Raw genomic sequence first — 16,671 nt, forward strand, 5'->3', positions numbered from 1 at the left:
TTTTTTTCTATCTATTTCTCTTCATTTCATCTCATCTATTTCTCTTCTTTGAAATAGCCTTTCCCAAGCTGTTTTCTTTTTTTCTAATGAATATAACCCCTATCTTTTTAAGAACAGATTCCTTCTTGTTGATGAAAGAGGATGATCTTTTGCCAAACAGTCTATTTTTATAAATTTTTGAACTAGAACTGATTCAAAAAATTTACTGAATTGCTGCATACTCATTTGACCAGGTACACTTTATCAAAACTGAAGTGCAGGATAGAACTCATATATTGGAAGCTTAATGAAATAAAACAGCACTAGGAAAGGATTAAAAATACTGTTTAATTCTTCAGTTTCGTGAGGGAAAAAAAAAGACAAAATTGTGTTATGGAAGCAAAGGTGACTAGGTTATCATCACCTCCACTGATATGGTATGAAGATAAGTGTGTAGGGAAGATAGATGATTTATGAAGCTTGAAATGCTTTAGTGATGCAAGGTTTGCCATATGAGTAGGAGTAATGGATAGTTTTATTATCAGCAAAACTGTGAACAGAATACAAGGTAAGTAAGAGAAAACTGTTTAGATATACAAGGAATAGATGATATTTGAATTGTATGTAGTCAGATAGCATTATTATCTTGAAAAGTGTCAGAATAACAATGTGTTTGGACTGCGAATTACTGCAAAAATATATATATATATATTTTTTTTTTCCACTGTGTGTGTGTATATATATATATATATATACACACACACACACAGTGAAACTCAACTCATTTGGACTCCCACCATTCACAACACATTATCAAACAATTTCTTCTACTGTATTTGTGAACAAAGTGGTTGCTGGTCTTATTCATTCCAATTTGATAATTGGCATTAAATAGTCTGCAGTTATTTATTCTGCACACTGTTATGAAGGCCTTCACAATCTAGAAAGCTCAGGTATTCAAATTCTACCTAAGCATAGATGTTTGCAAAGTTTTCTCTAAACAAGTTAATAGTTAGATCTTGTAGAGATTTCTGAATATCTTCATTTAAAAAGCCACATTTCTGTCAATTATGCAATACTGTGTTAATGTTTTTTTTAATACATATCATAAAATAATCCAAGCTGTGCATACAAAACATGGCCATCCTACAAATATCTCTCTCATGATTTTTTTTATGCAAAAATTTATATTTAATTATACAGGGTGGGTCAAAAGTCACAAAGGGTCTGAAGTTTTAATAACTTTTTAATTAATTTTCTTTTTTCTTTTTATAAAGAAGATTTTAAAAAGAAGACCTTGGAGATTAACCATGGAAAAATTCAAGACCGAACAGCAAACACAAATTGTGAAATTTTACTATAAAAACTAAGAATCAATAATTCTGACCCAACAAGCATATCATTGCCATTACGCTCTGAAAGATTCTCCAAGCGAATCGATGATTAGACATTGATTTTGGGGAACGGGATTCACTAAGCGACCTTCCATGGACAGGCAGACCATGCTCGGAGAACGAAGCCATAGTTGAGCATGTAAGGGAGTGCGTTGCAGAAGACCACAACACATTAACTCGAAGATAGTCTTGGACAAGTTGGAGTCTCTCAGACGTCACTCTGGTGTATTCTGAAAACCTCGAACCTGTTTCCATATAAAATCCAGTTGGTGCAATAGCCGAAGCCACCAAATTATGCCCACAGATTTCAAGAATTAGCAAGGAGTGATCCCAGATTTATCCCCAAGCTGATAATGTCAGATGAAGCACATTTTCATTTGAATTGCTTCATTAACAAACAAAACTGCAGGTTATGGGTTCGGAAAATCTTGGGGCAATTCACCAAAGGGAATTGCACCCTTAAGCATACGGTCTTGTGTAAGGTGATGTTAGAAGAAGTGATGGAACCTTACTTTTTCAAAGACAATGTTGGGAACCCAGTCAATGTTACGGGAGATGAATATTGGTCTATGATCGAAAATTTCTTACTCCCAGCAGTTCAAGATAAACATGAAGTGGTTTCAACAGGATGGAGAGACAGCTCACACAGCAAGGGCCACAATCCAACTGCTCAGGCAAATTTTTGAGGGAAGAATAATTTCCTGTGGTTGCGACATAAGCTGGCCATTGCGTTCTCCAGATCTGACTACTCCTGATTTCTTCCTATGGAGCTATCTCGAAGAAAAAGTTTATGTTAACAAGCCTCAGACACTCCAACAGCTGAAGAACAATATTCAAGCCGAAATCAGAGCACTGGAACCTGAAACACTAAGAGGTATCATGAAAAACGTTTAGAAAGGGCACGTTTGTGCAAAGCAGAAAATGGACGACATTTACAAGATTTGATTTGTCATACCTAGTGTAAATTTATTTCCTATATATACTGTATATGATGCTATGGTACTGCAAATTTAAAACAAAAAATAAAGGCGTTATTAAATATTGAATCCCCTTTGTGACTTTTGGCCCACCCCTGTATATAATTAAAGTTCAACTTAGTGCTGAAGTTAAATTTTAGCACTAAAGTGAAATATAACCTCAGTATACTTTGTGATCTAAAAATTGAAATTGTCTCAGAACTTTAAACTTTCTAAACACCAAGCAATGCACTTACTTCTTCTGTAGGTATGACTAATTTCTCGAATTTCCATGTTACCAGCAGTACAAAGGATTTGAATAAGTGCATTTTCATCTGTTCCCAATCCGGATATTGCATCCCTTATTTCACTTGCTAAATATTCCCAATGTGGAGTCATTAAAGCAACAATAACATTTTCCAAATTGCCACTGAGTTCACTCTTTAAATCAGAAATCAGTTCCTAAAAAACATTTCAACATGATAAATATTATATAAAATATTTTACTTTAAAAAAATAAGAAAAAATGAAAACTTTGCTTTAATATGTGGCATGTGTGTGTGCGGCTTTCACTACAGCAAACGTTACTATAGTGAATTAATCACTATAACAAACCACAAAAAAAGTGAGCTAAAGTCTCATTAGCAATCAAGGCTACTGTAAATAGAATTCATCACAGTAAACCATCCACTACAATGGTTTACTGTAGACAAGTTCATTACAAGAGTCAACTATATTTATACATTAATACTGTAGATTGAAATTGAGGGATACTAAATAAATGTAATTCCTTTTTTTTTTTTTTTTGGCACTGTTGTAATGATACATTTACTTTGGTACACATCAAGAATAAGATTATTTGCAGGTTTCATTCCATTAACACCTACATGAAGCTCTTTCCAGTGAAAGATGAAATAATATTCATCTAAAAAATCATAAATATCTATTCTAGGAGAATATCTAGTAAAATAAAACAACAGCCAATTAAATTAATAATTTATTAAGTAATGTTATTCCATGTGTCTGTAAAAAAGAAGATCACCAAAATTACATTGAGAATGGCAAGAGATACATGCAAAAATGAGAAAATATCACCACAATGACAGAAAATGCAAAAGATCATGAAATGCATGTATCATATGGGGAAAAAATTCATCTATTATGCTGAATGCAGATGCAAGAGAAGTAAAAGGGAAACTTTATTGTTTATGTTGTCATGACAAAATGGGGATTTCTATTTGTGGTGCCTGTCATCGTCCTATTGAGGAATGAGTTGTTACTGCCCTTAGAAAGCAGTGGCATGTGGAAGTATGCATACATCTTTTTCTTTGAGCCAAACATAATCAGTTATAAATATCCAGCATCAATGCTGTTTTAAGGGAAATTCACTATACCAAATTTTCCTTTAATTAATCCTTAAGTTTTCTGATTCGTTAGTCATTTGTGTTATTCATTGAGAAGAAATGCTACTAATCACTACTATAACATTTAGCAGTGTTAAACAAAATGAACTATATGGTTCTAATAAATATTGTATTTGTTCAGTATTATAACAGTTAGCTCTTATAGTTCTGACTCCAGTTGGACTTTTGGTGTATAGAAATAGTTACATGTGTGTGTATGTGCGTGTGTGTGTAGAGATAAGTTCAGGGGACCAAAAATAATAAATTTTGAATTACATGAATGTTTTCTATAAAGTTTTGGTGATACTTAACCAGTTCCTCTACCAAAAGGTTACACAGCATGCAACCTTTTCAACCCAAAGTACATAATCTTACATTTTGCAACATTAAATTGATGACCATTATCCTTCATCCATAATGCCAGTTTATTTAAATGATCCTGCAGAATATCTGCATCAGCTTTTACCCTCAACAATTTAGCATTATCAGCAGACAACTGACTATCCCCAGTTAAATTATTTCCTATATCATTAACATACAAATTAAATGAAGAGTAGTGACCCTGGTACAGAGCCCTTTAAGCACTCCACTAGTCACCCTCATTCTCCTAGACCACACTCCACCATATACTAGTTTTTGGTGTCAGTCTGTCTGCAGCTCTCATCAATGTCACCAGTTTCATATCCATTCCCATCTCTTCACCAATCAAACTCTAAAACCATTCAAATGAAGTCTGAGCATATGCAAGTCCTTTTGTCAATCAAATTCACTCCACACATCTACAAACTGCATACCATACCTCCTGCACAGTCTTCTCATTGACTCATTAGCAATCATGGCCCTTCTTCTGAATTTAGACCTATCATACTGAGGCAGCAGACTCACAATCATCACTTTCTCGCTCTTCTTTTTTGCTTGTATCAGCAATTCTTTTATTTCTCTGATTGCATATTTCTCACCTTTCAAATCATTCACACCTGCCAAGACAATCAATTCTTTCACTTCTCCCCTCTGCAAACTAACAGCTTCACTAACATCCTGGATCCTTGGATGTTAGTGAAGGAAACATACTTCCATCACTTTCTCATTAATTACGCCTTTTATCAAATCTCTGTATGGTACCTTCTCTTTACATTTCTTGCATTTTCATATATTTTCCATTCACTTTTTCTTTCATTCTTCTTCTTGCTATATCACATGCTAATCATTTCTTAAATCGCTCTAGCTTATGTTTTGTTCTGTGAAGCATTCAACATCAGTATGATATTTCTATCCTTTGTCACCATATCATCCACATTAAAAAAAAAAAAAAAATCTTAATCTGAAAGTGAAAGGCTGAGGTTCTGAAATATTACTCTGTATAAATTTGTGATGTTAAATAACATGAAAAGTGCAACAACAGCATATCTAAAACTGTAATCACTCATCATCCATCGCAGATTTTTCGAAACCTGAAAAATCTAGCTTTGCTCAGCATGGAGTGGACACTGACCACAATATTTTCTGGTCCAATACTTTCCTTTTATGTTGGTGCAATTTTAGGTTTGAGCAGTTATTTAAAGAGAATGCAGAAATACTTCTGCACTGTCCAACCATAAATTAGAATGACTGCCTCTCTATTGCCAAAATTTGGGAGCTTCTACTCCTTGTAAATGGCAAGCAATAGCGTTTTTTCCCCCTCCTTCCGATTTTGTTTACACACACACATGCAGTGTCATTCAAATATTTATCTAAATTTTGTTGAATTAAATCAATGAAATTATTTTTAAAAAAATCAGCTAATGCCTTTTTATTCCTGTATATATAGGGAGTAGGCGAGGCCGTTTTTAGCCCTACTGTGTAATTCAATTATTTGATTAAATTTTGTTGAAATTTATTTCAAATAACTTTAATTCTGATTTTGACTTCAATCTTATTTTATAACCACCCATATGGTAACATTCTGGCACTTGGCTCAGATCTATAAATAGGATTAATGTTCTTTGTTGTAGCTTCACCTTGTGATTTGATTTTACTGATGCACTGATGATGGCCATTTAGTTTCTGGTTGAAATATTTGCTATAATAAAAATTATTTATTCTTGTGAATAAGTATATCTTTACTGTGTATGTGTGTGCGAAGTATATCTTATGTCAAGTGCCATTAAAAACCCATGCTTTGAAGATGCTTGGTAGAAAACCAGAAAAATATTAGTTAGTTCAATAAATGAATTATATTTTTTCCTTCTTGATGTTTATATCATGAAGCACTGTCACTAATGGACTGTGAATATAAGGTGGATGGTTTCTGCACATCTAGTAGGGTTTAATAACTGTCTGTGCAATATTTAAATAGGGAGCAAAATGGAAGATAACAGGATATTCCCTCTCACAAAAATAACAAACTGGCCTGTTATCAGATGCCGTATCAAACAAGATAAAATTATCTTGGCATAACTCTATGCCTGGTTAGTTGGTTGAGTAGGCAGCTTCTCTTGTTTTCATTCTGCAGATAATGATATTTAAAATGCCTCTGTGGCATTTGAGGCCAATGTCTTTAGATGGTTGACGATGCACACTGCATTAAACATGAGACCACTGTTGTTGTTAATGCGTATCCTAAGTGGCTTGCAAAATCGTGTGTAATCTTTAGAGCAGGATTCCAGAAGTATTTGATCCTTAACTCACCACAGCACCAATACACTATTTAAAATATATATATATATATTCGAGAAGAGGAACATTTAGTTAATGGGTAATTCCATACCCACATCAATCAGATATTCATTCCAAAGTCTGTTGCACATTTTCTCACATTTTGCCTCGTGTCTTGTCATTAGGTACTAACATGAGTACTATTGAATCGATTGATATCCATAGTTACTACTTCGGGGTGTTTAAGAGTCAATTCTATATAACTGAGAGGAGACCTCCACATAGCCTTTAAAGGAATGCAGAGAACCAACCAGGGCTTCTGATCTAATGTCCAATCCTCACCTTCTCATTGCGCACCCTGTTGGGTATCTACCTGGATACTAAATGGAGGATGGGCTGGCAATTTGGGATTTAGCCGACCAAATTGTATACTTATTGGCTTAAACCAATATACAAAATGATGGTACAACATGACAACATTTCATGTTGCTGGGGTGTCGCCCGGTGAAACAAGGCCCCCATTGTTTTCACAAGGGAACCAGGATGAAAGTGAAAAGTCAGCTACTAGAACAAATCTGAAAGCAAACGCCAAAAATATCACCAGAGTTAAAGATCAGTACTATCAACATGAGAAGCCTGAATGGCAAAGAAATGGAGCTAGCTGAGGAATTAGATAAGTACCAGATCGACATAATAGGGGTGACTGAAACAAAAAGACAAAAACTGGCGAGATCTTTCTGAGCAATAAATACAAATGTTATATTCAGACAATGACAATAAAGGAAAAGAAGGAGTAGTCATAGTATTCAACACAAAATATGAAGCTAATCTTCTTGAATGGCAGGCTGTCTCAAGTAGAGTGATGTGGGCAAATATCAGAACGGGGAACTGGACAATGAGACTTATTTGTGCCTATGGTCACACAGAAGGTTCTACTAAGGTAGAAGTGGAGGAATTTTTTGAGGCTTTAGAAAAAGCAACTGACACAATGAAAAAGGAAAAGTTGGTCCTTGTTGGGGATCTAAATAGCAGAGTAGGAAATGATTGTCAGACATACAAAAATATTTTGGGAAAATTTGGAGAAAAGAGCAAAGCTAATAATAATGGCAAATACCTGTTGGATTTCTGCTCAGGACATGGACTGGTTATTACTAACACCATGTTCCAACATAAAAATGTGCACAAATTCACATGGAGAGAAGAGGTAAGGAATAAGAAGTCTCATCGACTATGTTATTGTCGATAGTGATGTTTTTCTCCCTGGTGCAGGACAACAGAGTGTACAGAGGATTTGAAATTGGAAGTGATCACTATTTAGTTTTGAGCAGGATAAAATTGTATTTCATATTGAAAAGAATAACATGTAAGAAAGTTTTAAAGTGAATAAAAGTTGAGCAGCTCTCAGATGTAAACTATAGACTAAAATACACAAAGATTATTGAAGAAAAAATGAAGGAGTTTTAGAACAGGAACCAAACCTTGGAGATTCAGTGGCAATCCTTCAAGAAAACACTGATTGATTCAGTTAGAGAGGCATGTGGTGAGGTTGTCTGCTAGGATAGAAAAATCAGAACTCCATGGTGCACACAGGAAGTTAAAGAGGCAGTGAAGGAAAAGAAGAAAGCATATCAAAAGTTTCTGGCAAATAAGTCAGCTTGTACCCTTATAGAATACAGACACAAATGTAAGAAAGCTAAACACTGTGTAAAACTATCTAAACAAAAGTCATCGGAGGACTTTGGCAAGAACATACAAAATAAATATCAAGAAGGTGGTAAGATATTCTGCAGGTTGTTGAAGAAGCTTAGAAATGGAGGAAAGAGTGCTGTAAAAGAAGTTAGAGATGATAAAGGTGATATGAAAATGGAAGAAAAAGATATCCTTGAATTATGGAGTAATTATTTTGAAAAATTGCTAAATGAAACAAGCAGTGATAGCACAGTGGTAAAACACTCAACAGGCATACAGTCAGGAATATATATCCATACTTGAAGTAGAAAAAGCCGTCAAAGGCTTGAAATGTGGAAAGGCAGCAGGAGTAGATGATAATCGACCAGAAATGCTGAAGTATGGTAGTATAAAAGTCTTACAGTGGCTGCACCGCATGGTTCAGAAGACCTGGACAGAGGGACAAATTCCTGATGATTGGAGTAGAGCTCGAATAGTACCCATATATAAAAAGGGGAAATAAAACAATGCGAGAATTATAGAGAAATTTCCCTACTGAGGGTTCCGGGCAAGATTTATGCCAGTATACTTGAGAAACAATTGAGAAGAATTGTGGAAGAAAAGCGTGGTGAAGAACAAGCTGGATTCAGGCCAAATAGAGGTTGTCAGGATCAGATCTTCACTTTACGATTATTAATTGAGAAAGCATGGGAATATAACAAAGATCTGTATTTAAGTTTTGTTGATCTGGAAAAGGCATATGACAAGGTAACGAGAGAGAGAAGCTATTCAATATGCTACAGTTATATGGTGTTAATAGGGCATTATATCAAGCAATATTTTGTCTTTATTTCAGTTGTAAGTCAGCAGTTAGAATTGAAGGACGTACAAGAAAGATGGTTTAATGTTAAATCTGGTGTGAGAAAAGGATGTACATTATCCTCTCTGTTATTCATTATCTATATGGATCGCATTATGAAGGAAAGTGGTATTAAACATGATATCAGAAATGGAGATGTTAATATCAGCTCTTTGTGAATAATGTTATACTTCTAAATAAATCCACTACAAGTTTGCAAGATTCCCTGACTATAGACAGGGAATCTTGTCTATGGTCAGGGAATTTTCTTGATTTTATAATCAAGAAAATTTCAGTCAACTGTTTCACATAGGAAGTTCTGTTTGTCCATACAAGCCTTCTCAGATGACAGAGATCTCATTCAAGATAGACTCTTAGGAACACAGTTATTCATCTTAGACAAGCAATGCAAATTATTTTTCCACTGATTAAACATGTGTTATCTCACCTTTTGAGAAACTGGTCATCTATGCTGTTTTCAAAATTGTGGCTTCAGCCAGACAAGCACCCACAATAAGCCCGTTATTGAACTCTGAAAGATCCAATGTTTTTCACATTGTGATCACCACAACTGACATGAGACAACATTACTTAATAAATTATGAATTTAATAGTCTGTTGTTTTATTTTACTAGACAGACTCCTAGAATGGATACTTATCTGATTTTTTAGATGAATATTATTTCATCTTTCAGTGGAAAGGGCTTCATGGTGATGCACATGAACAAATATTTTGAATATAAGCTGTGTAAGTGATGTTTATGTACATCTGCATAAAGGTTTCTAATTCACTGGCCAGTTGTGAATTTGCTTCTTTTCAGGATGCTTGTTGCAACATCTGATGCTCAACATCAGAAGTTGCTGAGAATGTCTAATATACGGTTGGAAATCATGACTTTACTATCTTGTGGAGATAGTAAAGTCATGTAATTTCAGTTTTGCTACCAATTTTTTGTCCTACCTTGAAATAGTTTAGTGTAGAGGAAGGGAGGGGGGGGAGAGAGAGAGAGAGTCAAATGTATTGTCTGTATCTTCACTTTCACTCAACTTTCATAGTGAGTTGATAATATTTAGCTGCTAGGTGGCATGTGGAAGAATGTAAGTTTTTGTTAAAAGAAGCAAAAAAAGTTACCAAAAAGAACTTTTGTTAATTTTTTTTTTACAGGTAAGTTTCTTTTATTAAAATCCAAAGTAATACAAATTATAAATCATTATTATGTGACGCCTCCAGGGAGTCCAAAGACTCATCAAGGGAAGACACCCAGTCTACAAATTTCCCTCTCCACCACATGATCTACTGGACCACCACCACCACCACTAGTATTTTCACAGACAATTACAAACATCCATGCCCACGGAGGGATTCAAATCTGCTAACTTTTGGCTGGAGAGTGGATATGCTAACCACTCGGCCAACCAGAGTAGCAAACAAAATTAGCAATAAATCATTATCACTAGTTTTATTAAAACTACTGATTTATCATTTGTTTAGATTTGGATGGTTTGCTTTAGTGTTAAATTTAGTTAACATTTAGATATTTAGTAAACATTTGTATAATTTGTAATAATTTGCATTACTTTGGATTTTAATAAAAGAAACTTACCTGTGATTTGAAAGCAAAAAAAAAAAAAAAAAAATGGTGAACATCATAGATAATATGCATGAAAATATGAAACATCAGTGAGAGTGTAGATATAAAAAGGAACAAATAAAGACCAAAACAAAAGTGATAATAACATAGAAGATAGTGAATCATGATGTGGTTGTGAGAAGGAAAAAAAAATATGGAAATGGCAGATTTAAACACAAAAGAGCATAGTGCAATGATAGAGTGTTCATTCTAGTACGTGCTTTATAATAAAAAAAAAAGTTGAAATCAGAAAAGTGTGAAAAAAGAGAAAAGGATATGATTATTGTATTACTAAAGGTGCACTAAACAAGCAAATAACAAAAACATGTTTTCCCCTAGAACAAAGATTTGTGGCATGACAGACTATCATGATGCATACAGACAGAACATGTAATAAATGTGTTGTAATAATCTGCAATAGTTGGAAAAAATAAATGTAAAAAAATAACTTCATAGGAGATAAGCTATGCTATGAGGTAAAGCACAAAAGAGTTGCTGAATTAGTTGAAGAACAAACGAGTCAAAATGAGTGAGCTGAGATGGAAAAAACTGCAATCTGTAATAATTCACTGCACAGACCATGCAAGAAAATGGATACAGTATGGTGTGTGATAAGTACTTTCAATGGTAGTAAGGATTTGTTTTCTTGCAGAAAGGAAGAACAAATGGATTTGGTATCAAATCCCTTAAATGAATTTGTTATTCATGTTGAAGTTTTAGAATTTTGATCTTCCATGCTTTGCAGTGTTACACAATAAAAACTCATATCTCAATTAATTATACTCATGAAGGATGACAATAATGCTTTGCATATATTCTGCATGTATACTGGAAAAAAAATTCCACGATTGTCATATCTTTAGTCTAATGAATGTAAAGGGAATTATTTTTCTTAATGGTAATCTCACTACTGGCATGGTTGGCTGAATAGTTAGGGTAGCAGCTCTCCAATTATCAGGCTATTGATCTGAATCACATCACGATCACAGATGTTCTGAGATCACTTATTTTGCTAATTTTTCCTCTCCCATTCTGTTTAACTGACTATACCACCTGAGATTAGCTCTGCTAACACATTCCTGGATGCTAATCCCATAATTTCATGTTAATATATGTGGTATTCTATCAAATTACTCAGCTAAGTCCAATAGCATCATAGTGTATTCATATCTGGTGTCAAGGCTACCTGGTGAAAAGATGTGTTGATGGGAAGCTCCTGAGAGATCTGTAATTTTTGTTGATTTATTAAGTGTTTTCTTAGATTTAATGGTGTATTTTTAGTATATTATTATAGTTTTTAGTGTAATTATTGTACTGCAGCATTTTATGACATAATTGCAGAAATATCATTGGTTTTTTACTAGTCTTAAGATTGGCACCAAAAACTCATAAAAACAGGGCAGTGTCTAAAGCTGAAGTTGTTACTACTGAGGAGAGCATTTGTCCTGATGAAAAAATATTTTTTCAATTATCAGACAATTATCATCATTGCAGCAGTGAAAAAGTACCGCTGCAGTGATGATGATAATTTCTCTGAGGATAAGATGACATTAGAAATATCTTGATTAAAAGAAATGATTAGAAAATTGACCAGGGAATTGGAAAAACTAAACAGATAGGATAAGAAAAAGGATCAGAACAAGGAGGCAGAAAATAGTGAACTTTTTTTTAATTTTTTTATTACATGACACCTCCAGGGAGTCCAATGATTCATCGAGGGAGGGCATCTACTCTACAACTCTCTGCCTCCACCAACTGCAGCCTTTTGGCTGGAGAGCGGATACACTAACCACTCGGCCATCATGATATTAATAACAAGCTAAGTCAATCTTAAAATTTGTACTTGCGAGAGAATCACCACTCCTAGTTTCCCTGGGCTGAAAATCAAAAATATGACAAACGTAATTGAAAAAGAAAAGAGATGGTACTGGTAGGTACTAATGATTTAAGTAGTGACAAATATAGTATGAGAGAAAATATGAAAGGTCTGTTGGAAGAAGCAAGAAAGAAATGTGAGAGAGTAAAAATTGTGATATTACTACCCAGATATGACAGTATTGAGTTAAGAAGAGACAATTATAGCAAATGATTTCATGTGCAGGCAGTGTAGAAGAAATGGATGCAAGTCTTTAGATGTGGAGTGAGCTTGATAACAGAAAAGACTTGTATAAGAGTGGCCTGCACTTGAATTCATTTGGAATCAGGAGCCTGGATTGGTATGAGACCTCATTCAGAGAGACAGGGAAACTGAATCTCAAGACTAGATTGCCATTTAGTCTTGAGTAGGATAAAATTGAATTTCATATTAAGAAGAACATGTGAGAAATTTTTAAAGTGAATAAAAGTTGAGCAGCTCTAAGATGTGACTGTAGACTGAAATATACAAACATTATTCAAGAATATTGCATCCCATATCGTTTCTTAGCCGAATAAGAAACTCAAAGAGTTTCATGTCGAATATAGTAGAAACTATATAAAGTTTGGCGATTCCAAGCGTAAGCAAATACCTGGATACTGCAGCAACTAACCCTTAAGGTAGTGCAAGCTGAGGCAACTCATGTCAAAGGTGGAGCAAGCTCCGATCACTATTCTTGATATTTACCCATAACGTGAACTTAGCTCCTAGGAGCTGTATTACTGTTCTACATTATGAGAGAAGGTCACTACCCAGACCGGTTTCAACCTTTATTGAGGTCTCATCAGTGAGTAGGTAGACCTAGTTAATACCAAGTTTGTAGCGAAAAGAACTTACAACACTTCTATGAGTATTGCCAAGAGGTGTCCTAATAAATTATTAGATATATGAAGAGCCAAAGCCTTCAATTCGGCAACATATGACTTGTTTAAGTTAAGGGATATTGCATCCCACATGTAGAACAGTAATACAACTCCTAGGAGCTAAGTTCAGATTATGGGTAAATATCAAGAATAGTGATCGGAGCTTGCTCCACCTTGGACATGAGTTGCCTCAGCTTGCACTACCTTAAGGGTCAGTTGCTGCAGTATCCAGGTATTTGCTTACGCTTGGAATCTCCAAACTTTATATAGTTTCTACTATATTTGGCATGAAACTCTTTGAGTTTCTTATTTGACTAAGAAATGATATGGGATGCAATACCCCTTAACTTAAACAAGTCATATGTCGCCGAATTGAAGCCTTTGGCTCTTCATATATCTTATAATTTATTAGGACACCTCTCGGCAATATACTCATAGAAGGGTTGTAAGTTCTGTTCGCTACAACTTGGTATTAACTAGGTCTACCTACCTACCTACTGATGAGTTCCAGTTCACGATCCAGTTTGTGAGGAGTGCCCGATCCAGTGAATCTGAAAGAGAGCTGCATGTTCCAGCTTCCAGCCTTGGTGAGAAATTCTTTTTTAGTTATTTTTGTCCTTTCTTTTTGCCTTGTACCTGCTTGTAGTCTTCCGCCTCTACGTAGTGTAGCAGGAGATTTCTGCAAACGGGGAACGCTTGGCCCTGGTTTAAAGGTCTATCCACTTTTCCAGGACTTAATTCATAGTGAGATATTTTTCTCTCTTCCAAATGACTTCATTTCTGCCGCGAATGAAGACCCTTGGTATAGAGGCAGGCGTCGACGTACCGAAGAGGACTGTAGCGAGAGCTCTCACCGACATAGTAGGGGCACAAAAGATATTTGGTTTTACCCCTTATGGAGTAGGTAGATACCAGGTAGTTGTGAAAGATATAGAAACCAGGAATAAGTTAACGGCAGGTGTAGAATGTGAAGGGAAAATGATCTATCCCTTCGTAGTAGGAAGTCTACTGAAGACACTACGAATAGAAAGGTTCCCTGTAGAATATCTCGAGGAAGGGAGCGAGATAATAAAAAAGGTTTTCTCAAAATGGGGAGACGTACGGGACGTCAAAATCACCAATGATGCTGACTACCCCGACTGGAAGACTGGCGAGGTGACCTTCCTTATGGAGATGAAGGCCGAGGTCCCCAACTTTGTATTTCTAGGCCCTGCCAGGGTAGTAGTCAACTATCCTGGTGTAAGAAAGCAATGTTTTTGGTGTGGATCACTCGAACACCTAGGTGCAGACTGCCCCAAGAACAAATGCAGGAACTGCATGGCGGCAGGACATGCCCTAGCCCAGTGTGAGGCACCTTGCCTGAAATGTGGAAATACAACCCACAAGGTAGACGTTTGTCCCAACAGGACACAAGCAGAACGAATAGGAGGTGCTATATCGCCAACTCCAGCAAACACTCCAGTAAATAAACCTGAACCCGAAAAAAAGGACAACATTCTAGTTATAGGCAAAACAGTAGAGGAGCCTAAAACAATGGAGCAGGAAGACTTTCCAGTCATTCAACCCACAGCTATTGTGACAGTAACAACAGGAAATCAAACCGCCACCAAGAAAAACTCAGAATGGAAAATAAAGAGAAAAAAGAAACGTAACGCAAGGAAAACTCGCATTGAGACGGAAGAGACCACAGAAGTAGAAGAAATGGAAGCCAGCAACAACACACAAAAAAGACCAATCAGCCCTGAAGAAGGAGAAACGAAGAGAACAAAACCAGATAACAGATGCCCAGAAGAAGTATCTTACTCTGAGGAAGAAGAAGAAAGGGGGATCAGAATAGAAAACCAAGAAGAGACTGAGGAATCAAGAAAAGGCAATATTACCTCAGCCGAGGAATTGGAGAAAGAATCCATGGACACCCCGCCGTGGACACCCAAAGGGTTCTAATGCGTTTAATCCCAGAAGACTCCGAGGTAATCCTCCAAAGGGCATTAGACAAAATAGGGGCACCTTTACTCCTCACAGGTCCTGAGACCATAAGCTTTGAATGGGGAGACCTCTATATAGAAAGATTAAGTGAACTAAACCCAGCACAGCTAAAAGGAATACCTGAATTAAACGAAGAAACGGAAAGGAGTCTGTATAAAGCTCTTCACCAAATAATAAATGGCTGGGAAAAAACAGTAGCTTCTCAAATCTTACAGAAAAATACAACAAAAAAAGAGTTAAGGGCAAACTAAAAACTTGTCCTCCTTTCAGGACCAACTAAATACTTAATTCTATTGTACAACTTGTTGGTTTCTCTAGTTCACTAAGGAGGGGGTAGACCTGAGAACCCGGGCTGCAAAGGCTTACGTCGAGGTGGTGCAGCTCCTTGTGGGCTGCATCACTCGGGCCGGGTTCTTCCCCCAACTCTTGGTTCTCTGGTTGATAAAGTCCAGCTCAATACGGTTCCCGCTATCGCAGTTTATTTTTTTTTTTTTTTTTTCCCCAGTCGTAAGGCATAGTTTAAGAATAATCTAAGTTCCAAATTTTAACAAACGTTTTTCTTTTTTTTAGGGGTTACAAGATGAGGTCTCCAGATGATAACTTTGGATTAATGTAATCTAAAGTTATCTTTTTTGTATAAAGTGAAGTGTAAGTTTTTTTTTTTTTTTTTTTTTTTTTTAGAACAGGTGTAAGGAGATTATGTTTTACAGACCTTTTAGCCACAACTTCTGGGTTACACAGCTAAACAGGTTGACTGAGGCCTCTTTTTACCTCCTACTATCCTACTCTACCTTTTTTTAACTTCCCCTATTACTACTTGCTGACCCTCAGCAATCTTTATACTCCAAAGGCCGATGATGAAAGACATGAACTCCCATTCTACCTACTCACTGATGAGACCTCAATAAAGGTTGAAACCGGTCTGGGTAGTGACCTTCACTCATAATGTACAACAGTAATACAGCTCCTAGGAGCTAAGTTCACATTATGGGTAAATATCAAGAATAGTGATCGGAGTTTGCTCCACCTTTGACATGAGTTGCCTCAGCTTAAGGGTCAGTTGCTGCAGTATCCAGGTATTTGCTTATGCTTGGAATCGCCGAACTTTATATAGTTTCTACTATATTCGGCATGAAACTCTTTGAGCTTCTTATTCGGCTAAGAAACGATATGGAATGCAATATCCCTTAACTTAAACATGTCATATGTCGCCGAATTGAAGCCTTTGGCTCTTCATATATCTAATTATTCAAGAAAAAATGAAAGAGTTGGAGAAGAGGAATCAAACCTTGGAGATTCGGTGCCAAGCTCTGAAGTGTTTCTCTGGCTGAATCATTGATTCAGCCAGAGAAACATTCCTCTCTGATTTGATTCAGAGGAATG

General features: G+C 35.9%; 1 protein-coding gene across 2 annotated transcripts in view; it reads right to left on the bottom strand.

Moving 5' to 3' along the window:
- Nucleotides 1–16,671, bottom strand: part of LOC150095873 (annexin-B12-like) — a 150,356-nt gene that overhangs the window by 78,633 nt on the left and 55,052 nt on the right. For both annotated transcript variants that reach the window (XM_090409571.1, XM_090409572.1), the window contains one exon: nt 2,587–2,791. In XM_090409571.1, coding sequence (XP_090265697.1) covers nt 2,587–2,791 — 205 coding nt within the window. The remainder of the gene's footprint in view (nt 1–2,586; nt 2,792–16,671) is intronic.

This window comes from Typopeltis vanoorti, chromosome 19 (assembly GCF_054136105.1).
Source record: "Typopeltis vanoorti isolate ZY-2024b chromosome 19, IOZ_Tvanoo_1.0, whole genome shotgun sequence".
Taxonomy (NCBI): domain Eukaryota; kingdom Metazoa; phylum Arthropoda; class Arachnida; order Uropygi; family Thelyphonidae; genus Typopeltis; species Typopeltis vanoorti.